Here is a 26,154-nt window from a genome sequence, read left to right as displayed (position 1 = left end):
TTTTTGTATGACCATTTTCCAACTTCTTTTTATCCCAGGCTGTTTTTGTTACTGTGGCTTTAAGGCTAGTTTATGTAAATTAGTTCTGTGCTGACTGGATGTCCTGTATTGTGCTTCAAATAAAAACCAATTCAAGCTGAAGCACTCCTTATAACTTTAACTTAAATTGGCAGGGCTAAACTGATGTAGATTAAATGAGTGGATATATGAATAAGTTGTTCTTCATTTTTCATGGCCCTTTAAAACATTCACCAAGAAGTTGAGATAAATACTTAAAATGCAAACAGCAGCTCTATTTAATGACTTCAGCACTTAGCACTGTTTTGAACAGTGACTCAAGAAAAAAACAAGTTCTATTTTCAATTCACTTGAGTAGATTCTTGGACAGCTCGTTTCCCTCTGCTTTAACTGGTCCACAGAAGGCCTGATTGACAGCCGAGTCTTTGGAGTAGACCTCTTCTTTAGGCAGACGAGAGTAAAGCAATTCCAGCAGTTTACAGCAGCCAATCTTCATGATGATTTGGCTCTCAAAAGCAGACTCTACAGCCTAGAGAAAGACAAGGCAAAAGACGAAATGTAATAAAACAGTTTGTAAAAACTACAGAAATCTTCATGGAAAAAGTGCAAAACAAATCCATGATTACAAATGCATGCAACGTGTAATGTTCGTCCCTTATGACTGCAGTCATTTTGCTCACTTTGGTGAAGCGTGCCTGTAGAGTAGTCATGATGGCAGCCACATTGGTGATGAAAAACTGTGACAGAGCCTTAGCACTGCAGTAAGTGGTCAGTGGGACAAGCACTCTGTCCAGCAAACCCATGAGCATGGAGTTCATGGGAACATCTTTGGCCTGGAACATCTGATAGACGGTGCAGAGGAGGAGAACTTGCCCTTCACAGCTCGACCTTTTGGAGAAGAGAAAAAGCTTCAAATAGTAGATCCAAACATATGTGCACAAGCAGAAGCTCACACAAACAATGGTGTTGCTCTGTCTTACTGTCGGGCAATTCTTTGGAAGCATGTCTGAAATTGGTCCTCCATGATGTGCTTTTTGTCACGACACAGGACTTTTGCCATTAGCTTCAGCAGGACAGGACTCTGAGACAACTCCAAGGCATCTAAAAACTGAAGCCAGTCATCAGTATTGGATTAGCTGCTATTAAAGAATGTAAAAATGCATCTGAAGTTGATGGTGATTCAAGTGCAACAATTGTACAACGTTTCAAAAGAACTATATTTGATTATAATATTGTTAATTAAAATAAACACTCATTTTTCAGGCGAAACAAAATTCTCTACTTTTGTACTTTTGCTAATATATAAAGGCAATTTATAAATATTCCATCAAATCTACAAAATTATTCTGAATTAGAGATGGGAATCTCTAGGCATGATGCAACAATAAACCCATTCTCAATGCATCTTGACACAACTCGCCACATCTTGATGAATTTTCAGTTTTAATTTCTATAGCCTACATTTTTTTTTTTTTATTTCTACATTCTACATTGTTTTTTTCATACACAGACATATGACTGATGACAACTGATTTAATGTTTTTTTGTTTTTTTTTTAATGGAAGTCACATATTATATAGTTTAAAAAAATCAATTTAACATTATGTTTTCAATCCTGACAGCGGAGGTGCCCTAGAACTGCGGTGGTTTTCAAACATAGCCACATTCTTATATACAGCACATTCACAATGTTTTCAGGCCTTTTACTCAATATATATGAAATCTGTGACTGCAAACACATGCTTTTGTGTAATCCTGCATTTTCTTTCTTTCTCCAGGTTGGGCTGTACCAAGGTGTCCTACAAAGAGCCTATTTAAAAATATAATTATGATGTTTTGTGAATCGATTTAGAACCTTTCAAGAGACAATCGCAATGCATATAAGGATTGATCATTTTCCCCACCCCTATACTGAATCATACTTAATCAAATAGAGGTGAAATTTTACAATTCATGATGTAATGACAACATAAAGAAAACAAAGAATAGCATTTAAAGGAGGTACCTGTAAGTTTCAATGAAGAGAATAAAAATAAAAATCATGACACTCTTGATACAAGCCCTTTCCCATTTAACCTGAGACAGATTGCTATGTTTGTAGCCTTTTACCTTACGAACGCAATCCATGTAATTATTGCACTGGAGCGATCCACGTGGGAACTCGTCTGACTGCATGGGGAAATGTGTGGCCACTAGAGCCTCCAGAGCTCTCTGTAGCTCCTCCAGAGGGCCGGTAGGTAATTTGGTGAAGAAGGGCAGGATGATCAGGGCCTGGCTCTTTGGGACAGAACAGACAAAAACAACTGCGGTAGTTTTGGCTTTTTACATCAGAGGACAACTCCTCCTTATTTTCAGCAAAAGATTTCATTACCTTCAGATTTAAGGGCAGAGCTGTGTCAGTGATGAGAGTGGTGAAGGTAGAAAAGACTGCATTAAATGCTTGGTGACTGGTGTCTGAGCAAACCGAAGAGTCAATCTGCGGATAACGATGAAAATAAATGTAAGTGAAGAGTCATGAAACAAGTTAATAACACAGAAAAATGTAAACATAATTAACTTTGTGAATCTGATCACATTTTCTGTAAGAAGGGTCTAGGAGGACGAGGCATGCAGGTGCATTTCTGGTACCTGCAGAACTTTGGAAAGCAATGTGAGGATGGAGGTTTTGCTCTCCGGTGAGGAGGCCGGGCTGTCCCACCATGGTTTCAGCAAGCCCCACCCCTTCAGTAGTTGCTCTGCCAGTCGAGAGCCTTGAGTCTTCCTAACTGAACGTTCACGGAAACTGTGGTCCAACATGCCATTGAGCAGGACACTAACCTAAGGGGAGGTGGGGGGGAAACAACATACGTACACAAATTTTATCACTGCAAAACTGATCATGTCGCAGGAACCTATGCTAACGTGCTATTCAAAATGACCCACTGGTCAAATCTTGATAATACAAAGCATACATGTCTGCTTTTAAAACAGTACATGTGCAGCTGAAGAGCTATATAGCCTTACATATCCATCTAACCAGGGGTGGAAATGGTTCTGGAACTCCAAGAGTAAAAGTGGAGATGGAATGGCTCAAATTTCAAAAACATTGGTAACTATTTTTTGTTTTTAGAGAAACCGTGTATATTTTTTTCCCCTTTGTTCTTAAAGTGTGTGCATGAAGCAAAGCGTCTGTTGAACGCACCTCAAGTTCAACCTACAACTTATTCAGCCAACAGAAAGTCACAGTGCTGCAGCTGGGTCCACCCACCCAGTCTCCATGGTAATGACTGTCAGTAGAAAATGAAGGCCAAAAAACGTCACAATCAGTAAAGTAAGTTTTGCCTTCTAATTGTCTTCAAACCATGGTGCCATTTGGTTGGATATGTAGTCTAATTAAAGTAATTACTCAAGTGATTATTGCCGAGAATTTCAGTCAGTGGGCATTTAAAATGCCCACTAAAATGTAGTATGTTAGTTAACGTGACTTTAATATAATGCAGCGTAATGACATATACCCAGCCAGCTAGCCTGCTAATATCAGCCATTCACTGTGTATCTAAAGTAAAAGTAACTGGACTATGAATGGTTCTGACAGTCTAGAAGATCATATAACAAAAAAGTAGTGTTTCTGTAACAGTGACTGTTTTGACAAGCGTATGACAGTTTGCTTTTTAGTCTCTGCTTTGTTGGAAAGTTTGTTTAGATCCCTGCATGATTTAAGTTTTAACAAAAGTGCTGTTAACTTTTAGGAGGTGTTTTTAGTTTCAATTTCAGAAAATGTCTAAACCTCTTAGCTTATGCACAAATTCAGTGCTGTTTTTGGAGGAAGAGTCAGATTTTGCTATACTTCCCAGACTGTTCTTAATAAAAGTTCTTGCTCTCCATAGAAATAAATGCTTTAAAGAAAAAAGTCAAGCTTTCAGCACTTGAAATGTCCTATTATTTTTAATGCAGGAATGCACTAGATTTAAGATTATATTGGTTGGTCTATGAAATCTATGAATGGAAAGATCATTTTAAGGTGCATTTCATGTTTTGATGTTTTCAAAAAATAAATAAATAGAAAAAAAAAAACACCAAGAGGTCTCCCAGTAAAACCTGGCCATTTACACCTCTGGATCTAACCACTCACAAGCAGAGCTTTTCAATGCACTTCATATTTGCAACTTCACATATGATCTTACGTTCAGTTCACAAGCAACCGAGAAGAGGCAAGGTCTGACTCGACATGATATCAGAGGAGCATACATTTTTTTCCTCTTTCATGCGGAAGTCTCACCATATTGGGGCTCTGTGTGGCCGCAGTGAGCAGCAGGAGCACAGAGCAGTCCAGGCAGCGCAGAAGCTCTGTGTTAACGGTGGTGTGGAAGAGGCTGTAGAAGTACTCTCCGTGGGAAAAACTGAGGAAATGAGGGTTTAGGCTGCCCGAAAGAGGCACTGACAGAGTAACTGAGTTTAGCAACAGGCCAACCAGCTGCTCAGTCTGTATGGAAGAGCCAACAGAAAAACATGCTATAAATGCAAGATCCTTTCATTATGTCTGACAATTTTTACAAAATCTACTGTTGGAGTTTCTGTAAGTTGAGAACTTACTTGATCACCCAGTGAGAAAGCCAGCTGCACCAAACCATTAGCCAACTTCCTGCTGTTAACATCCATGGAGGGCAAGGACTTCCTGTCCTCTCCAGGTGCAATGCCTTTGTAGACTGCAGTGAGGAGTTTAGAACCTAGAGAGCTGCAATAACTTGCATCCTGTAAAAAAAAATATATATATACATATATGTATGCCTCTATACAAAATTCAAAAACATAACTGCAATCAAATTCAGGTAAACAAAGCATACTTGGCTATGAAGGATGGAGTTGAGAAGACCACACTGGTGAAGCTGTTTGCAGGCTGAGAGTAGGAGTTCCAGCTTGGCATGGCTGTCCTGAGCATCTGGGTCATACAGATCCACCGCACACAACTCCTCCACACTATTAGGGTAAAAAGAAATAATGCAATACATACAAATGCACATGGAAAAATTAGACATAAAAGACAGCAAAAATTGTGGGAAAATGTGGGAGAAAAACATGATATATGCAAGATACATTACCTATAAGGCTAGAAAACTCAGTCTCAGAATAGAAATGGGAAAAAACAAAACAGTATCTTTACAGGAGAAGACAAAAATTTTCTTAACTTTTAATGTAAAGAGTTTTTTTTCCCCCCAAAGTGATTCTGGAGCATTTCTATTCATCCACTCATCAGTAAAGTTTCACACAATATAAAGGATAGCTGCCACATTCAAATACTGGAGAAAAATATATTTTTTTTGGACAGCAATGATATGCTTAAGCCATGTTGATATTAACTGAATTAAAATAACTGAACAAAATATAATAACAGCAAAACACAAAAGACAAAAAATGCTTGATATGAATTCAAGAAAACTACAATGTAACATTTGTGTACTATTGTTATCATTATTATTATTACTATTATTATTATTATTATTACTACTACTATTATTATTATTACTTTACCATTGAGCAGTTATCTTCTTCCTAATGCTGTTCTCCATATCTGTCCTGTAGGGTGTTGATACGAGGGCCTTCAGCAGCGGAACGCAGACTTCAGGCAGCCGAGTCATCACCTCCAGATCAGCCATGTTGAAACCAACAATAGAAGGTTCACACACAGTCATGGTGAGCAGCGTGAAGAAGGATGCATTGAAAATGTCCTTTTCCAGGAGCTGGAATGAAAGCAAGATTCAGATTCATTCAGAATCACTGAATCAGAGTTGCACACTGATGCATCACAACGTTTTATGGTGCTTGTAGAGGTTAATTCATCGGAGAAATGGAAACTGAGAAAGCGCAGGATGATTCTACCTTCCAAAGGTCCTGCTGGCATTTGAGCAGCACCATAGTGGAGAACTCCAGCAGGCGCACAATAATGGTGCACTTGTTGTAGTTGTACAGCTCTCTTTCTCTAGGGCTGAAGTGAGGTGAAGTAGAGTCAGACACTCTGAAACAGGCTGAGGCTGCCTTCATGTTGTGCATAGCCAGTTCTGTCAGGAAGAAACGGATTGCTGGCAGAAAGCTGGACTTCTCACTAGAACCTGAAAGGCAGAGACAGGATCATGCATTTGCAGAGATGCAGCTAAGAGCTCACTGTTCACTGAACTGGTTATTTTTGTTATAGATCTTGCACATAAAGAACGCAAGTCACAGTTCAAACAATATTGTCAATGCCTTTCAATATTATTATTATTATACATCAGCTACCCTTTAGATTGAGTTTGTTTACATGCACACCAACAAAACAACCATTATCAGATTTTAGCAGTTATCTGATTATTCAGACCATGTAACCAGCATGTAAACAGAATATGCTTAGATCGAATTAAGGCCATTATCAAGAAATGTGTACCCTCACTCTGATTTCTTTCGTTTTTCTCAGTCTGCGTATGTGTGAAGACAGAGCAATGCCCCAAAAAATGCAAGCAGCATTTAGCACAGCACCCACAAAATGACAATAAACCACTTTTGGAGCAATGCTGAAACCAACTATATGCTCGATGAAGTGATGAATTTGATTAATAGTTATCTTCTAAATGATACATATTTTCCAGTAAAGTGAATCCCTGTTTAAAGCAGCATGAAGTTTAATTTTGCGTTACGTTTATGTTTTCTTCTGTGAGTTTATTGGCCTGTTGCAAAGCAGAAATCTTGATATTGCCTGAATCATGTAGAGTTTTCACATTATCTGATTACCCGAGTGCATGTAAACGGACTTTGTGTGAACATTTCATGATGAGCCAACAAAAATACTGATGTGTGTTTTTATATTATCAGACGCTTCTGTAACTTAAGAATAACTGAGCTAGTTTGCTCTGCAGTCCAGCAGTACTGAATGATGCCCTTTAATAAGCCTGGGATTTTAAGGGGTTAAGAAGCTCATATGCAAAAGTCTGTACAACACCGGTCAAACTATGTTTTGATCATCAGTGAAAATAACATCCTCTACAGACGACTTACCATTTTCTGCAAATTTTAGTGCATAATGAGTTTACATATTGGAAAAAAATACAATGTGCCATCATTTTTGCAAAACCCACACTTTATGTTCTATTTTTCTATTTTATGTTGCATGTTAAATTAGCAAATAAACAGTAATAGTGCATTACAGTGTGCAGTAGCGTGTCTCTGTAGAGGACGTATAACTTATTGCCACTTAGAAAATCAACAAAACATGATTTGACCTGGGCACCCAAACTTCTCAATGTAATTGCATCATTTCATACAAAGTTTTTCCAAGACTGCAAAGACATGCCTCTTCTACACTGGAAGGTCAGACTCACCCAGAATTCTCTGGGGCTGGATGAGGCGCAAGCCAGTAAATGTGTTGTAGCAGTCAAGAGCAGCCAGCAAGAGATCCATCCACTGCAGGGCAGCTCTGACGCTGAATGGAGCTTCAACTTCTCTGAGAGTGGGCTGAGACAGCAGTCCCCCTCCCTCCAGATGTGCAATTAGAAACCTCTGCCCTTCTTTTTTAACCTGTTCCTCCAGCCACTGTGCAGGTGAGGGTTTACCTGGTGATGAAGAAAAGACAATCTGAGTGTGTATAAACCACTGTGATCTTGCTATGATAACTGAGCTCCATAACTGGGTGTGACAAGCACTAGTAAAACAAGTAAAACTGCTTTAGGATATCATTTGTTCATGTCAGTTACCTGACAAAAGCGGGACAAACTCATAGAAGAGCTCCATGCATTTATGCCGACATTCGGTCTGTGGACGCCCACACTGGGTCAGCAGCCACATGACCACATCACAGAGACGCACCGTCTGCTCTGGCGGGAAGCCCCTGTGGAGCATAAAGAGTGAAGAGTGATTCAGAATTTTAAAAAGAACTACCTGCAAACAAGCAAAATGTGAATAAGTTCAACAAACATTTCAAATAAACAAAGAATCAGTTTTTTCACTGTAGGTCCTCATACCTGGGCGTGCGTCTCTTGGCGCTCTGATTAAGGGAGTCTGCCTTGTGCTTGATTATCCTCTTGAGGTGGTCTAAGGCACTGCAGCACTGTTGAACAGTTCCTGTTAGTAAAATATAAAATAGCAGCAGAAAGACATTACAGAGACCACACATCAGATCAACTAAAATAACAAAGAAGAGGTGACAACTGGTCTTTTACCCAAGGATTTCTCATCCGAGTGCGCTAAAGCCAAGCTCTCCACAAACACCACCAGCACCTCAAAGACAAACTGCTCCACAAGAGAGTTTTCCTCTCTGAGAGAGAAACATCAAACTTTAGACAAGCATTTCATCTTCAGCATGAAGTTATCAGCTAGACAAAGGTATAAACATCACAACTACACTGAAACCCCTAAACACATCTCTGTGGTCCAGCAGCTCCTTTAATGTGCAGAAGAGAGGTTTGATCCTAGTCAGCACGCAGAAGAAATGAAGTTTTTTTCTTGCCCCCCAATTTGAGTACTTTAATGTATAGTATCATGCAAACCCAATTCAGTATGTAATTTCATTGGTAATCCAATCACACAGTTCTGGTCAGATTAGATATGCAAAGTAATACTACAGTAAAATCACTTTGTTTTAGTATATGCATAATGCGAAACTGTAAATAGATATGTTTTGTTTTTTTGGCATTTTTTGAATGACTATTTTACAGCACATTTAATATGGATCATAATAAATTGACTATTTTTCTACCAATTACTTTAATATTCTGCAGTGAAATGTGCATACTGATCCAAATATCTTTTTTTCTTCTTCTTCTTCTTTCTAGTCATTTTCCACTAAAGATTTCTCAACAGTACAGAAATTAGAACCGCTTTGTTCTTTTCTGAGAACACATCTCAATGCTGCATAAAACAAAGCACAAAAAAGAAACAAGCTTTTAGAATCAGATTGGGATTAATATGACCGATACTTCAGTAATTAAAAAAAAATGCCAGAATCAGCAACAATCCCGATTCACTTAATTGGACTGGAACATCACTTCATGACTTTTGGTGATCATATAAAGGACGGTTCCTAGAGCTACTAAGCTTCTGAACTTGGCCCTTAAATAATGAAGCCTACAGTTGAGACAGACCTGAAGAGCCTGTAGATGCTGTTGAAGGCTAATGCAGCTCCCAGTCTCTTGAACACATTGGGATGCAGGGCTAGGCTGTAGATACGCTTGAACAAGGACTTGATGTTGGCTGGGCTCTTCTCCTGCTGCTTTGGGGTGGTCTGTTTGATTGACCATTTTACAAACTCCTGGATGCACCTGCCACTGAAGTCCCTCAAAGTGCTGTCCAGGGGGTCCACCACTCCATCCTGCATTTAAAAAATGTTTCAAACATGGCATTCAATTTCTTAAACATATACTAAAATGAACAATACATGTGAAAGCATTCCTCCTTTCTGTCTTTTTCAGAAAAAAAATAAACAAAAGCTTGAGGGGGAAACTGACTCTATGATTGATTCCATGGACACTTTTTAAAAAGTATTTGATAGAAACAACACATGAATAAGAACACTTAATTCCATGCATGGCCATAAAAGTACATTTCTTTAAGAATAGGTCTTTATGTCAGGTGTATTTCTAAGTAAAATAATTTATCATATACACATTCTGGCTACAGTTGACAGCAATATATACCAGAATGGCTTCCAGCACTGCTACTGTGTCCTGGCTCTCAAATTTTTTGTTGTTGGTGAACCAGTGAATCAACTGCATCACCAGAGGCTCGAAGAGCTGCCTTGCCACCTGAAACAGAAAAAAAGAAATATTATAAAGGCTGCGATTCAAAGAGAGGTAATTCAATTCAAGACTATAATTTAAACAATTTGAGGCATTATTTACATTATTTCTGAATATGTAGATATAATCAAGCGTTTCTTACAGGATGACGTGCACACTGCAAATCCTGCTGTAGAATCTATATTTCACTACAGAATACTGTAGGTACGCTCTTGCACACTTTAATACTGTAAACATAACTCATATATTGGCATATATCTGAGAAAAGCTCAAACAATTTTGTTACACTGTACACTTGCATATAAGTACAATGAGAATAAAATTTAATTCTATAAAAAACACTATCAACCTGATCGACATCACAGGCCAAGCGTAGAAGCACTGGGAAGACTCGCTTGTGCAGATTGTACATGGGTGGAGTGGACGTCCCCCCCTCAGCCATCTGAACCCCTTTTCCCACCATATACACCACCACACTGTGGAGGAGCTCACAAGCCGCCACCTAATCAAACACAGAAGTGACTCAGTGACTAAGATCAGCACTAATGGGTATAATTTAACTCAACTAGTAATAAGTGGTCGGTATAACAGACACCATGGATATAACGTTAAAGTTGAGCAAAAACATGAAATTTCTGAAGGTAAGATGTTGCTATAATATCATGCCTTAGTTTGCCTGTCGCTGGAGGACAGTGCAAGCTCAGTAATTCGTGGCAGGAAAGGGTCGAGGTAGATGACAGGCTTAGTGTCCTTAAAGGGCACAGCAAAACTCAGTCTTTTCTCACTGTCCCATGCCACAAAGCGCTTCATCATATCCTCCGCAGAAATGGCTAGAATGAGAAATGGTCTCATGTTGGTACACATATTCTGAGGATTACGGAAAAAGGTATAAAAATATACTGATGGCAAAACTGTAGGAGAAAATCTTAATTTAGATGAATAGTAGGAATTATTTAAGATTTCCCACACCAATGTACTGTGTGTTTACAATATGACCTCACACACAGAGTGCTTTCAAAGCAGTTTACCTGTAACGAGACTCCTATTGAGCTGTCCTCCAAGATGGCCCAAAAGCTGCACCACTCGCCGGCGCACTGCAGCAATGGGAGACTCGTCCCCCTGATCAAAAAAAAAAAAAAATAATAAATAAATAAGAAGAGGGCAAATTGCACATTGGCTAAACTTAACTATAACTGGCTTTCAATTCAGTGGACTTGCTTAGTGCTCAGAAAAACATGCAATCAATTACAAACTTAAAAATATCTTGAAACCCAACTCACAGTTAGCTATAAAGTAGCCTCTCTCAATGTTTTTTATATGACAACTGAGATAAATGCACAGTGTGCGTAATGAATGATTGGTTACCATAGGCAGGTGTTTTGACTTCTGCAGAAGCCTCATCATTACTTTGCCGTAGCCCTTCTGAGTGCCCGATGACACAAAGGTAACATTCATACTGCTCTCATCTTTATCTGACACAAAGACATTTAAAGCAAACTTACATAGATAAAGTCAAATAAGATAACGGTTGAGCTGGACGATATGGCAAAAATATCATAACAAAATATTAGACATGTTCTTGATACACAATACACATTTAAATACTGATGATATTCACGATATACTCAGAGAAGCATACTGTTCATCATGAAAATAAAATTTAGCACAAATAACAATAATATAACATCACACTGCTGGCCTCTGAGTAAAGATAAAAAATAAGATTATGCAAAGTCACTGACTGTGTGCATGTAAGCTAATTAAGCCTTCACATTTTGAATCAGAGAATATGATCTCACCGGTAGCGGCGGCTGTTTTGAGGTAGCCATCCAGGTGGGGCAGTATGTCCGCATAGTGGGGTTGTATGATGGAGAAGGGGATGTGGGAGGACCAGGACTCCAGGGCATCCAGCGCCGCAGTAGCCAGAGGAGCGTGGCTCAGACCGAGCCGCAGAGCAGCCTGACACACACCCAAATTCAACACGCAAGTGCAATCAGTGCTGCATTATGAAAGGCAGGTTCAGCTTACTTCTGACTCAGAAACTAAATGTTTGCTCAACCACAACAAGAAAACATTATTAGACTTTTTAAGGGTTTTCAATTCCAGTCTTAGTGGGCTGCAGTCAAGGGCCCAACCCATACTGATATTAAGGGGGAAAGAATTCTGATAATATCAGTTGATATAATTTTAGATTTTATATTTTAGATTTTATTTTACATTGTATTAAATTCATATTTCAATATTTTATATTCCAATGTTTTAGTGCCCAAATGGACACTGACTTAAATGAACAAAAAACATTTCCAGGTGCTGAGTGAGGCAAGTTGAATATCCAGACAATGAATTTTGACAACTTTTCAGCAAAACATTAACCATTAATCTACATCAACATCACCATTAACAGATGGACTAACTGGTTAAGACCATTTCTGATTATTGTTAGATTGACAGAATTTGTCTTCTGGTCTAACCTGTAGTGCAGGGATGTAAGCTTTGATGTCCAAAGCCACCATGTCAGGATGGAGAGATAGCACAAAAGTCAGACATGCTGCCAGAAGCTCGTCTTTATACTGTTTAATACGGACACACACCTGTGGGGAACAACACATACCAAGAAGCTAAACATTAAGACCAAGAAAGCAAAGAAAGATGAAACATTACTTCAGTGTTTTTCCAACTAGGCAGACAGAAACTGAAGATTAAGCATCATCCTACCTCCTTCCCAAACTTTGAGATAAGTGCAAAACAGGCATGTCCAGCTGGAGAGCCTTCACTGACGCTTTTGGGTCCCTGACCCTGTAAATAACAAACAACAAAGCATTCAACCATCATTTCTCAAATAAACATAAAGAAACCAAAGATGAGTAGTTACAGCCTACTTGAACATGTTTTTGTAACATGACATAGGTCAGCTCAAAGTCTACAATAATGAAATAGAGTTACGGACATCTGCATATGGGAGGATGTTTTATCAAGGCCAGTGCATAAAATACCTGAAAGTATTTGATCTTCTTGCCAATAGTCATAGACAGAGAGAGGAGCTTATAGAAGCCGCTGACCAGAGGGAAGCGTATGGACTGTAGGATGAGCTCATGGCACAGTGGGTACATCCACTGAGTAAAATACTCAGGGTTCTTTGAAGGCAGCAATTCACTATAAAACCACACATAATGAATAACCTCTTCAAACAGTCAAATAAATACAAGTAACCTATACAGAATGGATCTTGCTATTTAGCATTCTCATCAAGGTAGCATTTAGCATACAATGTCTGCTAGACTGCCACAGTCTGTGAGCAGAGATGAGCTCAGCATCGTGGTACCTGCAAAAGTCCACCAGATTGATAAAGGCAGTGAAATCTTTGGGTTTGTTGGGCATCAGGTTAGTGGTGGGATCTGATGAGGGAATAAGGTCAAAGCCAACGTCGCTTTGTCCCTGAGGAAGACAGAAAATGAGACAACACCACAATCTTGACTACGACAAAGCTGCTTAGTCATGTATGTTAAGGTAGAAGGTTCCCAAAAGCAAACTTAAAGTTGTTAATTTCTCTCAGTGACATGATATTTTACAAAGTTACTGCTTTTTATGTTTACTGTAGTACTTCAGTCCACATTAAACTGTACCTCATCTTCTGCATTCACTTTCTGCACAGAGAGATCAAGCTTCTCCACAATCTTCATGATGGACTGCACCAGTGCATCATATAAGAGCCTGTTCAGAGCCTTTAGGCTATAGTTCTTGGTTACAGCAGATCCATCAAGAAATCCAGTGTCCTACATAGGAAAACAAAGTATATGAGTGGTATTGCTACAATTCAACATCACAACATTTTCCAAATATATCATGATCTCACAGCATCAGATGATATTATTTAAGAAAGTTAATGAGCTCATACTTCCTGAGTACTGGTAACTCTATGATAAAAAGCACATATTATAATCTAGCACAGCTTGCTTTGATTGGACTGTTCTTTCAAAGCAATCTGAAGAACCCAGGTAATGAAATGAGCTGCAGTTAACTGTCAGGTCCTGCATACCCTGAGTAAAGCGCTCAAAATAGAAATAAGAAACTACACCACAAGGCAACTGGGACACTGCCAAACAGTCGTATGCAAAAGTTTGGGCAATCCTAGTTAAATTACAGGTTTTTTTGAGGACATACTCCAGCACACTTTAATTAACCAATTATTGTTTATTTGCTGGATTTAACACCTCTGAAAAATAAAAATAAAAATCTAATATGATTATTTTTGCAAAACAATTAAGAAAGAATTTCTTTAGATACATGCAAAATGCAATATTTACGTTCTCTGTAGAGGATGTGGTAACTTATTTTTCACTTCAATCAGCATATACTGGTGTTCAAACTTCAAAACAGAGATTAAAAACAGGCATTGTTTTAAAGTCTAGTTTCATTTACATTGGAAAAAAACTGGATCAAGCGTTTATTGTGACCTGACTTGAAAAATGAAACTAAACATTTCATTTTACCTAAAATCTCATGGCCTAACAAACACCAGAGTTCTCACCTTCAGATTCTCACAGTCTAGAAGCCCCTTGAAGAGGTCCAGATAATCCTTACATGACGGAACTTTCCATTTCCCAGAGCGCACCAGTGTGGGCTCTGCAGCATCCTCCTCACTCTTGGCTTGACCCTGAGCAGCGCCTTCCTCCTACGCAAGAAACATACACTGTAGTCAATATTTAAACTGAGAATGATATGGAGGCATGATCTCAGAAACCTCTCCATAAGTTTTGTAAACCAGGACCTAATACTGCCTCAGAGTCTGTCAACTGGTAGACAATATCAACAAGATGGCTGAGAAAGATTATATTGCCAGATTAGATTTACATCAAAATAAATCACCTGAACTTGAACAACTGGTTTAGAGCACACCCGGATCAGTCCTTGGTGAACTGGGTGAAGAAATAAACAACGTCACTGTTGGTAAAGCTGTCCTAGAATTCAGGCATCAGAGGTTTTGGCAGTTGAGTCTTACCCACAGAGCTGGTGAAACTCCAAAGGACTGGGCCTTTGGCTGCCATGGCTATGAGCACCTTGATGATGGAGCGGCACGTGGCGTACTGCATCCTCTGGCTGTACTGAGGGAAGGTGTCAATCTGAACGACTAAAAGACGCTCCAGCACTGATGTGTACACTTCAGGAACCTGACAAAGCAAAACAAAACAAATGACAATTAATTTCAATGAGGAAGACCAAAATATATTAGAGACCATATAATTACACCCCAAATCAATGTACACACACACAGTGGATTTTGGACAGAGGAGATAATTGATCAGAAAACAGCAGCTGCCTCTTACCCTGTCCAGGTGGATCAGAACACTAGCTATGGAGTCCAGGAAGCTAGGCAGCTGGTAAACATTATCATCATCCTGGTCTGACTCAGTCAGATACATCTGCTTACACCGCTGGATAAGCTCAGTGTACATCAGATCTACATCCTGAGGACACACCACCTTACAGGGCTAGAAAGAAAGAAAGAAAGAAAGAAAAGATTAGCCTGGACAGATTAGGGCCCAAACAATATGAAAGTTAGTTAAACAATGTTTTACTAACTGAGATGACTATCATTTCTCAATCGTCACACTTCTTAGACAGAAATAAACAAGAGAAACTCTCGTTCTAAAATAACATACATTTTGCTAATTCAGAACACACCTTCAACATAGGATCATAGTATATAAGAGATTGTATGACTGTAGCAGGACAGAGGTTTGAGAACTTGGCCTGGTGTTGTCAGAGTTCTCTCCTCTGCTACAGTCTCTTCTCACACTATGACTATTTGTTGAAGGTGTAGTCCAAACTAGGAGGTGAGAACTTCTGTGATTTCTAGAAGGCTCCTGCTTTAAGCTAAAGAAGACCAAACCCCACTTGATGAAAAGAGGTTTGACTGAGAGAAAACTGAGGAACAGGGAAGAGAGGGAGTGGTGGTAGACTAAGTAAACTGGATGGAAAATGGAAGGCAGAGATGGACATTTATAGGATATTCAGAAGTGATGCCCCTCACAAATTTAGTTATTTCAATACTCCCTACTGTAGCCCTGGGGTGGATTTATTCATTTTTTTAATCAAAAAATGTTGTTTGTGATATTACATGTTTGTTTTATGCCTAAGTTTGGATATATATTTTTCATGTTTGTATTATTTAAACAATAATGGTGTTTTGTGCCAAAATTTACCAGTTCAGCCTTGTGTTACGCTTAAACAGAGGGTGCCTTTTTGAGGGCTTTTTCAGAGGGTGAATTTGATTTTCATTGGGAGATCACAAGTTCAAATCCCAGAGGTTCAGAAACCAAAAATGTTGCTCATTCTCAGTCTTCCAGTCAGGCCTTAAAACAGATATGTTAGCAAATTATCAGACTTTCCAATTTTAAGTTAACCCTTTACGTGGCCAGGGCCTGCTGGCAGGCCCAAAGTTTTATTACAAACTTCTATAACCCAAGTATAGCTCAACCAGTTTGCACTGAAGTCCCTGTAGTTATTGAATAATAATAAATCTCAGTATGTAATAAGCCTGAGATTTTAAGGGGTTAAGTATGAAACTATGAAAGCAATCAAAATAGACAGGACACCAAAAATGACCTACTTGATGTAAGATTCACTACACTAATAATACTCAAGCAAAGCTGTAATACACTTACAGCAGCAAAAAATCCATATCCTCTGATAGCAATGGAGAGCTCTTTGTTACTGGAGTCCATTGTCCTGATAATAGAACAAAACTTCTGCATGAAGAATTTCAGCTTGCTTTGATGCTGCTCAACATTCTCAGCCACAAGGATGGCAACCTAGGAGAAGATCAAAAGACAAAAAGAGCCATAAACTTTTAGACAACATGAAATCATATAAGAGCAGAACACAGAGCTGATGACACTCACCTGTTTAAGGAAAGACTCTAGAGCCATGTAGCTTGTCTTCTTCATTTCACCGTTTATGTGTCCACATAGTTTTGACATGATGTCAAACACCGTCCTGTAGTGGTCCATGAGGCAGCTGCTGAACTGGGCTGCATGCTTCGCAAAGAGTTTAAGTCCAGCTGCCAGGGCAGGAGTACAGATTTAGTGGACTTTTAAACGCATTTTGTAAAGATTCTGTAGTCAAGCAAATGACAGTTTCTTACCAAACGTGACTGCATAGCGCTTCATCTCAGTCTGGAGAGATCATGAAGAAAAAGAGGTTTTGTAAATGTAGTCATAACTGTTAAAAGGGTTAATGCACACAGAGCCATAACTGATTAGAGGACAATACAGCAAAAGTATACTGTCATGATACTTTAAAGGGTCCATATAATGGGAAATCAAATTTTCCTCTCTATATTAGCATAAAAGGGTTTAATGCAGCATGTAACCACTGATAAAGTTTTAAAGCCTACCATTACTGCCACAGTCTATACAGTCCGTTTATTGAGATAAAACAAAAGTGGCAAAAACAACCAATTTCAGGGTTCTTGCGATGTCACAAAATCCAACGCATCTGCCTATTCAGCCTACTGCAGTTTAGCCCATCCATCCACGCTGAACTTATCAAGAGCATTTCAACAAAATGGACTGGATTGCTTTTTGAATGAGGCACAATACAGGCAGCCAATCAAAACAATCAAAACAAAAGTCATTTACATATATCAGGCTTAAAAAAATAAAAAAAAACATAATAAAAATAGCCTATTTTATTCAAAGGGATGAGGGAAGAAAATAGTCATAAAAATAAATAATGACCATTTACCTTACATAAACCCAAATAAAAATTATACATGGACAAAAAATAAAATGCATTCAATATGGGCCCATTAAGGCTTTTTCACAATACGTATCCCAATATTTAGTTTTTTTGAGGTCTGGTAAGTTTGAACAGACAAAAAGTACATTGCATTTTATTCAATGTTTTAAATACTACACTGCACTTAATCCCATTGAACAAGTTATGCAGTGCTCTTTAAATACTTACAATATCACAAGAAGATCAGAAAAGCTTACTACTTTACTTAATACTTTATCACAATAACAATTAACATTGTCATATTTATTGCCCACCCTTTTAACTGTTGTAAGTCAACACTGCTGCACTCACCTGTGGGCAGATAGCCTTCAGTGCATAGTCAAAGATTTCCTTTGAGGTAACAGGGTCTGTTTTTTGAACAAGATGTGGGACATTAAATTTGATAAGCAAGTGTCTTCACCCTCTTACATACAAATACAGACACACACACACAAACACACACACAAACACACACACACACACACACACCTTCCTCCATTGATTTGGTAAAGTTCACCATCAGTGCTGTGATGCCCCTTAGACAACCAGCAACAACAGGAAGTTTGGGTTCCTTCGTAGTCGAGGTCATCTAGAGGAGATCAACAACTGAAAATAAACTGAGTGGCATCAGTGAGCTATGATTTGTCAGACAAGCTCTGATTTATACAGTACCTGTCCTTTCAGTTCTCCCAAGTAGGCCTTATACAGTTTGTCTGAATTGTTGACCATTTCGCTGGGGTGCACCTCACCCAACACTCCAAGAAGTTCATAAAGATTACCCAGCACTGCAAGGAAAAAGAGAACCATTACAGAACACGTGGTAGTATGTTAGTTTCGAACGCTATTTTACTATAAAACTACCTGACATTATATCACACAAGTCACAACCGTTCCTTGAAGTGTGTGAGGATGCATTATTTTAACTTACCTGTGTCAGGTAACTTATTTTTCTGACCCAATTCCCCATAAAATTTGTTGAACATGTCCCCTATTTTGAAGCCTTGAGCAACACTTGAGTCCTTTGTCGCATAGAGCACCTGGTGACATTTTTGAAACAAAGAAGTTTGAGCACTACAGTCTACTCTGCCAAAACATAATTAGCACGTAAAGAAGGACACGAATACAAAACAGTGGTGGACAAAGTACACAAGAACTAGTTAACTTAGTTAAAGTTGCAGTATGTACGATTTGGGGACTTGGAGACCTCTCTGGTGGAAATGTGTAATTGCACAGAATGTGCAAAAGAACATTCTGAATGATGATCGTGAGCGCATTCAAAGAGTATTCAAAGAGAACTTTGTGACGTTTCTTCCAAGGATGTTAATGAATGATCTACCATTGTCATCATATTTCCTCGATATAATGTTGATTTTGCATCTGAGACCTAAACATCAAGACAGACCTTCTTTTTGAGCCTGTGTGTGTGACAAAATCCGACCCGATGCTTTTACCTGGCATGTTTTCTTCTCCTGACTCAGTGCTGCTACTTCTTTCATTTTCTGTCATAGCACAATAGTGCTGTATGAAGTGAAAGTAGAGACACACTTCGTAACATATTATTCGAGTGAAAGTCCTCTATAGTTTAACTTGAGTTAATGTAGAAAGTACTTGCTTTTAAGCACAGTTAAGTAAAAATTATTGAGCACTGAGAGACATGCTAGCCATTACGTTATTTTAATTAAATCATTATTAATTATTATTATGTTATAGTATTTTGACAAACAATTTCCATTAAGACTTGCATGGCAAAAGATTAAAAAACCAACAACAAAAAACGTTTTTTAAAAAAAGGCATTTACTACAAGTTACACTTCCAATATTTTAATCAATATTTAGGGGAGGGGTTTAGTGAAAGGTGTCCTATGATTAGGTTACTTCAGTTTCAAAGTGTATAATATTTTTTCAGATATTTAAATAAATTCAGTTGTAATATATTCACTTTAAAGTAATGGGGAATGACACATTTATGTAGAAAGCAGTGGAGCAAAAGGCTGGATATTTTACACTAAATTGTAGTGGAGAGAAAGTAAGAGTCAAAAGAAATGGAAATATTTTGATAAAGCACAAAAAGTAAAATAAAGTACATGTACTTTATTACTGTCCACCACTGGCAAAAACACAATAATAATATTCTATGTCCATCTTCCCACGATCGATCTACAGCAGCAGGTAAAGGACCCACCTTGATAAGTAACTCTAAAGCAGGCCCTCTACATTTTGCAGCTTTATCCTTCGTGTAGACAACAAGGCAAACATCCTGTTCATAGTGAGAAAAAGAAACAGGCATGCAGCGTTTAAACCTTATACCATAAGCATACATAAAAAAACATTCAGTGCTGGCTGCATCAACTTTAGTCTACATACAGCCAAGACTGAAAGCCAGTTTTGGCCAAGAGGATTTAGTGAATTAGATAAACCTTCAGTTCGACAGCATAGTTCTTCTCCCATCCTTTAACACCAACGGCCATCCTCTGCAGGAATGTGCCCAACAGGTTGAGAATGTCGACCCTGGCGTCCCGTAACTTAAATCAGGAGCAAAGGTCAATACACACAGACCTACCACACCATTAAAAAGAGATAATCCAACACTGAAGGACTGGCCAGGAAGGATCTTACCTCTTCATAGGATAAGGACTTCCGGAGGAAGCTGAGCAGCCCCTCGTCCTTGGCAAACAACAAGGAGGTCTGAAAAACTGTTAAGACATGCATTAGAAGGATGACAGAGAAAACAGTACATCTTTCGGTAATGGTCTACAGGTCAAGCAATGGTCAGTATGGCTATCCACAGGTGTCAAAAGCAGCACTCTGTTGACTTTTTCCGTTATCTACGGACATTATAAACCATTATGGCCCGTTGTGTTTAAATATAGCATCAGAAAACAGCCAGAGAACTGTCTTTGTTATTCTTACACATAATCAAACTGACTGAACATAGCAAATTAGCTAGCTATGAAATAAATGAATGAATGATGAATGAGTGAGTGAATGGAGTTAACATGTAATTTTTGAAAGTAACATTAAAACACAACAAAGCTTGGTTATTAACACTTTTTACAACATTTACAGTCTACAGTTTTTGAATACACCTGCGAAATACAGCCTAACGTAGCTTACTACACTTTTCAAACTAACCACTGTAAACATAAGAGATGAGCTCTCAGCTAATCAAATATGACTAGTTAGTAAATAACAGTACATTCAGGTTAGCTTGCCTTAACAGACTGTGAGCATTGAGAAGAGCTCAGTTTCTGCTAGCTACCACAGGTACTGCAGGCTGAAGTGACTGAGAGAGTTTTGGCCTCTTACCCAGCTCATTCTCGCTCTTGGTCATCATACACTCATGACCCAGGTCTCCGATAATATCGTGGCATATGAGAGCGGCATTTCTGGTTTCTGTGTCTCCTAGAAAAGAGTGAAGTCTGAGGAGAGAGCCCTGAATCCCACCAGCAGCAGCTGCAGTAGAGGAGGAGGAGGAGGCGGACATGTTTCTGTCCCCAAAACTCCAAACGGCGCGCTGAAGCGCCAAAACACAGATCACTAAACACAGAGCCGCGAAACCAGCCTCACTTCCTAAAACTACCCGACACGGCCAGCAGAGGGAGCTGCTTCACCAGAGACTGACGCAGCACTGAGAGCTTAGGAAGAAGAGCTACAGCAACGCTGCAGGATTTCTGCACGATTCGACTTTATAGCGATTATAGCACCTTTACTACAGTTTACTACAGTTTACTACAGTTTACTTTTTTATTTATTCAGTCTCCAAAATCACAAATTCACAATACAAAGACAGTACGGGGTACCAAAAAAGAGCAAAATGAGTTTGAAAAAAAAAAAAATCATAGTAAGCAACAGTACAATCTTTTCAGGATTTATAGACATTTATATTTATATAATATATTACAGATATTTTTTGCTTAATAGAGTATATTAATCACATAGGGAATCACATAGCAGTTTTAAACCTATGATGAACAGTCTTAGGTTTATTGGAGGTGATTCTGGCTTTGTACAAATGGAGTTTTCCCAGCAGGGCTATAAGCCTAATAGCATCATGAAGGACCTGTATTAACTAAAATAAATAACACAAATAGTCTTAATAATATGAATTAATTAGCAAAAAGTTTTAAAAAATCAACAAGTTTGCTAAATAAACATAATTGTTACCATTTCGGTATTACAGAAAGAAATTTCTGAAGGTATGCATTGCATGAGTAAATTCTGTGAAATATCGTGAGATGCGTTTCTTTTACCTTATTGTGTCCTACAGTTTACTGCACAATACTACAGGAATATTATAAAGGCAAAATCTAGATTTTTTTAACAAACCTCATTCACAGAAAAGTTGGGACATTTTGTAAAATATAATAAAAACAAGAATCTGTGATATGTTCATTTTCTTGAAACTTGAGCTGTCTGGCAAAAAGTACAAAGAATAGATTTCCAATGTTTTCAGTGACTAACTTATAATTAGGGTAACCAGATGTCCCCGTTTTTGGTGGCCTGTCCCCGGCTGGATCTGTACCTGGAAATGTCCCCGTTTTTAACTGTGAATTCAAAACACGCCAGAAAGTCCTAAGAAAGCCTGGCAGCAAAGCAGACGGGCAGACATCTGGCGTTGTGCTCATTTTGGTCAGCAGAGGGGGCTAGCTGCTGCTATCTACTAACCACTTCTACCAACTGCTCACCTAGTTTTAGAGATACTGCCAGAGCCAGTTATTGGGGGTTTATGAGGAGCCTGTCCACTTCCTATTTCCCCCATTATATCTAAATCATGACTGCAAAACAGCAGAGGGCACCCGCGAGCGAGTCCTCAATGAATGGGAGTGAATGGAGCTCAAAACAAAAAGTTAAAATAGCTAAAAACGAAAAGTTAAAACAGTCTGGACTTTCCTTTAATTTTTTAAAAGTTTTTGGGCAGCAGGATGCTAGCATTACTGCTACTGAGCGCTCATTGATTTGTGAGCGGAGCAGCTCATTGGCTGTTCGCACTCACTGATGTCATGAATGTGCATGAGGTGCTGTTTTAAACTCATATGACTTGAGTTTAAAAGATCTTAAAAATATAACAGTAGTGTTAAAATGTTTTATGCGATTTAGTGTTCAGAAAATTAAATTAAATTAAATTAAATTAAAAGCAGGGGTGGCATTATGGGACTTGAATCATACCACCAGGTTTTTTTTTTAAATCGTTAGAATTTTTACAGTGGTGGTGATAGGAAACAGATGTCTGAAGAGTTTAATTCCTCTAAAAGCAACATCACAGAAAGAAACATGAAATGGTTATGAAGTCTGGTGTCTGAGACAGATAGTTTTGTGACGCATACGCCAAACGTTTTTTTGAAACGCGAGGTGGAGAGGTACGCAAGGCAAAAAAGTACCCAAAGAAAATGTATTTTTTCAGATTTACCATTGTTTTACCATTATGAACATTATATATGAAACAGGATATATTTTACATTATTATAGAACACTACAGAAATCTTAAAGTATTGCAAAGTATTGCAAAAATCTTTTTCTAAGGATTGAAATGAATAGTGTAGCAAAAAAAAAAAAAATCTACTAAAAATGTACTCAATGTCATACCCCAGCAATTAGCACTGTGCTAACTGCATCCCTAAATCATCACATACTTTCTTCAAACTGCATTGAGTTCTTAAGTAATTTACTTAAGTAAAGTACTTTTGTCTTATTTGACTTATTTGTTTTCTAACACTGTATGACAAACATATTAAAAACATAGTAGCAATGTTGAAGCCTGAGTTTCGCATGCACATTTGTCTATTTTTACAGATAAGTAAATACGATATTTGAAATCACATAAGAAAGCCCGTTTAAGATTGCTTAACAAATCAGTGCAGCTTGAGATAAATGTGTGATGATTTAGGTATGTAGTAGCACAATGCTCACAGATGGCAATAAGCTTCCATTACTTGTTAGTTACATTAGCCTCATAAATCCAGTCCAAAATTAAAGAAGCAATTTTCAGATACCGAACACCGAAAGTCGTGGTCGACTACAAGGAGGAAAAATCTGATCCTGTGCTAAACTATTCCTTAAAGCCGTAGTAATGTCTTTAAAATACTGGCAAGGCACAAAAATAAAGAGAGTTGAAATCAGGATTTCTCTAAAGGTGTTAAAGTCAGATAAAGACTGACAAACATTTTCACTATTTTATTAATGATGACTTCAGAAAAAAAGGCCATGGGTCATCAGAATTGCTCCATGAATGACTGATGCCATGACTGTGATCCTCCTTCCTCAGATCTAACTCTGCTCTTCACATTTTATTGCTAATTTAATGCTTTATTGTGTTTTATTATGTTCTGTTGGCAACTTGACCTTTTTACTGTTACTTAATTTGCTTTTGAGCATTAGTATTTTATTTTTTAGCCTAAAGGATCCCACAAAGACCTCAGTTTCTCTGCTGATGGATGCTGGATGTATAAAACGTTCCACTGCAGTTATATAAGGAATTCAGTGCTTGAGGAGCTTCTGGATGTGTTGTTTTTTTTATTAGCCACTTTTATTTTGAAGTATTTAATTGAAGTATAAGTAGTTTTACTGGAACGTGGTTTTAAATGACTCCCCATTGGTGATATTAGAGTACACTAATAGATTATATACTACCAAGCCTAAATGCATTTAAAAAAAATAACAATTCTGAACCGAAAGCCTGTAAAGTATTATATCCCCTTTTCTGTTAATTATAAACAGCTGATCTGAGCTCTCGAAAACATTTAAGGTTGGAAAACAACTTCAAACAGTGAAGCAGGACCAACTTTATAAATGGATATGATAAGTGAACATGGCATTTTTGGTCTGAGATCTTTAATATTTCAATCTGGACCATTTTAATAGGCCAATTTGGGACAGAATGTGATTGCAAATAAAAACAGAAAGCAGTGATTCCACTTTGATCTGTATTTAAACAAAAACTGTAGATAAGATATCTGATTTTTCATATTATAAACCTTGTTTTTCTGAAATTGATGCCTGCAACATCTTTCAGAAAAGTTGGAATGGGGCAATTTAAGTAACGCCGTGAAATATTCAATAGACGCTGTGAAATATTCAATATGTATCTTAAAGAGGTGATGTAATCGTGCTTGGTTGTAAAAGGAGCATCCAGCAAAGGCTTGGTCTTTTGTGAGCAAGGAGGACTTGAGGTTTGCCATTTTGCCAAAAATACATAAGCAAATAGTCCAATAGTTTAAGGACAATGTTCTTCAAAAAGTGATTGCAAGGATTTTAGATACTTTACCCTCCTCAGGGCATAATATCCTCAAAATGTGCAGAGAATCTGCAGAAATCTGTGCACATTAAGGGCAAGACCAAAACCATAACTGAACACCTGTAGCACTACATTAAAACTGGCATCTTTCTGTTGTCAACTGTTCTCAGTAAACACACTTGAGCTCACCTGAGATGGTCTGATGCACAGTGGAAACATATATTGCAGTGGAAATTGAGTTTTTTGTAGCATTTTCAATTTAACCCCTTAAATGGTCAGCGCCCACCAGCAGCCCCAACGTTTTATTACACACTTCTATAACCTATGAATACCTCAGCTCGTCCCTGTAGTTACTGAATAATAAGCAATAGTATGTAACAAGCCTGGGATTTTAAGGGGTTAATACAATTCAAACAGAATTTACTAATCACTGCTCTCTGCTTTTGTTAGTATTTCACATACTGTCCCAACATTTGTTGGAGTTAAGATTTATGAAAGCTACATTTTATTTGTTCAGCAGACTCTACATGTGAGTTTTACAAATGCATAAGTAAGTATGTGGATATATTGCAATTCTGAATATTTCAGAGAAAGAAAGATGTTACTGTCATCTAAAGCACAATTACTGACATAGAGGAGCTCACATCAATAGGCTATGGTTGTTTTATGAAGGTTTATTAGGATTATTATTGTAAATCACAGTATCTTGACATTTTTAATTACACTTCTTTTAACTCTTAATGTACAAGTCTACATTTGTAATTGGGATGGCTTGGATTGTAAGAAAATGTGACTGATTTCTGGGACAGAACTTTGGAGGTGTTTACAAGAAGTGTTAAAGAAGCTCCCCCAACAACTAACTTTCATCAGCAACATGGTATCAGCACGTGTGTATCTTCTTCAGTCCTGTTGGAAAAGCATCTCAGGTGGCTCGTCATGAAGCTGCTTGCCAGGTCCAGATCCAAACAGAGATTCAGATTCAGCTGCAGAACGCTCTGACGACTGGTGATTAAAGCACAAAGATAAAAAATGACATGACAGTTTGATCATCTTTGATCATAATTTCAGTAACAGAGAGGGGAATCGTAGGCTTACTTCATCAGACACAGGACTGTTCCCAAAGTAATTGTCAGGTATACGATCTTCCAGTAAAACTTCCAGAAGCTGCAAACAGTCACAAATGAGATATAGACAGAGTGTGAAGAATCACTTAAAAGTTCAAAGAACCTCTACATAATATAAATGTTTCATTTAAATCATAGTTTTTTCCAGAACTGTATGTCCAAGTCAGAAACGTTTTTTTTTCCACGAGAAGAAGAATACATTAATTTCTTAAAGGCAGAACAGCAGAAAATATTTTAACACTGCTGTTATATTTTTAAGCGC

General features: G+C 38.1%; 1 protein-coding gene across 2 annotated transcripts in view; it reads right to left on the bottom strand.

The window, feature by feature from the left end:
• The window catches only part of prkdc (protein kinase, DNA-activated, catalytic subunit), a 47,735-nt gene extending 26,624 nt beyond the window's left edge, over nt 1–21,111 (bottom strand). For both annotated transcript variants that reach the window (XM_036596564.1, XM_036596563.1), the window contains exons 1-42: nt 20,844–21,111; nt 20,154–20,230; nt 19,955–20,059; nt 19,720–19,794; nt 18,466–18,574; nt 18,210–18,322; nt 18,027–18,126; nt 17,850–17,905; nt 16,903–16,933; nt 16,661–16,818; nt 16,424–16,570; nt 15,083–15,247; nt 14,758–14,926; nt 14,625–14,674; nt 14,287–14,430; nt 13,382–13,531; nt 13,081–13,193; nt 12,752–12,911; nt 12,474–12,554; nt 12,230–12,349; nt 11,558–11,717; nt 11,124–11,230; nt 10,787–10,877; nt 10,425–10,588; nt 10,108–10,260; nt 9,657–9,764; nt 9,105–9,331; nt 8,184–8,278; nt 7,986–8,085; nt 7,719–7,852; nt 7,347–7,577; nt 5,875–6,104; nt 5,527–5,735; nt 4,842–4,974; nt 4,591–4,749; nt 4,277–4,480; nt 2,647–2,835; nt 2,390–2,494; nt 2,128–2,295; nt 999–1,126; nt 699–906; nt 369–547 (exon numbers count right to left, since the gene is read on the bottom strand). In XM_036596564.1, the coding sequence (XP_036452457.1) occupies nt 369–547; nt 699–906; nt 999–1,126; nt 2,128–2,295; nt 2,390–2,494; nt 2,647–2,835; nt 4,277–4,480; nt 4,591–4,749; nt 4,842–4,974; nt 5,527–5,735; nt 5,875–6,104; nt 7,347–7,577; nt 7,719–7,852; nt 7,986–8,085; nt 8,184–8,278; nt 9,105–9,331; nt 9,657–9,764; nt 10,108–10,260; nt 10,425–10,588; nt 10,787–10,877; nt 11,124–11,230; nt 11,558–11,717; nt 12,230–12,349; nt 12,474–12,554; nt 12,752–12,911; nt 13,081–13,193; nt 13,382–13,531; nt 14,287–14,430; nt 14,625–14,674; nt 14,758–14,926; nt 15,083–15,247; nt 16,424–16,570; nt 16,661–16,818; nt 16,903–16,933; nt 17,850–17,905; nt 18,027–18,126; nt 18,210–18,322; nt 18,466–18,574; nt 19,720–19,794; nt 19,955–20,059; nt 20,154–20,230; nt 20,844–21,021 (5,783 nt within the window). In that variant the 5' untranslated portion in view covers nt 21,022–21,111. The remainder of the gene's footprint in view (nt 1–368; nt 548–698; nt 907–998; nt 1,127–2,127; nt 2,296–2,389; nt 2,495–2,646; nt 2,836–4,276; nt 4,481–4,590; nt 4,750–4,841; nt 4,975–5,526; nt 5,736–5,874; nt 6,105–7,346; nt 7,578–7,718; nt 7,853–7,985; nt 8,086–8,183; nt 8,279–9,104; nt 9,332–9,656; nt 9,765–10,107; nt 10,261–10,424; nt 10,589–10,786; nt 10,878–11,123; nt 11,231–11,557; nt 11,718–12,229; nt 12,350–12,473; nt 12,555–12,751; nt 12,912–13,080; nt 13,194–13,381; nt 13,532–14,286; nt 14,431–14,624; nt 14,675–14,757; nt 14,927–15,082; nt 15,248–16,423; nt 16,571–16,660; nt 16,819–16,902; nt 16,934–17,849; nt 17,906–18,026; nt 18,127–18,209; nt 18,323–18,465; nt 18,575–19,719; nt 19,795–19,954; nt 20,060–20,153; nt 20,231–20,843) is intronic.
• Between the last annotated feature and the right edge of the window lie 5,043 nt (nt 21,112–26,154).

This window comes from Colossoma macropomum, unplaced genomic scaffold (genome assembly GCF_904425465.1).
Source record: "Colossoma macropomum unplaced genomic scaffold, Colossoma_macropomum, whole genome shotgun sequence".
Classification (NCBI taxonomy): domain Eukaryota; kingdom Metazoa; phylum Chordata; class Actinopteri; order Characiformes; family Serrasalmidae; genus Colossoma; species Colossoma macropomum.
The sequence above is the reverse complement of the archived record's forward strand: the minus strand, read 5'-3'. Positions and strand labels throughout refer to the sequence as shown.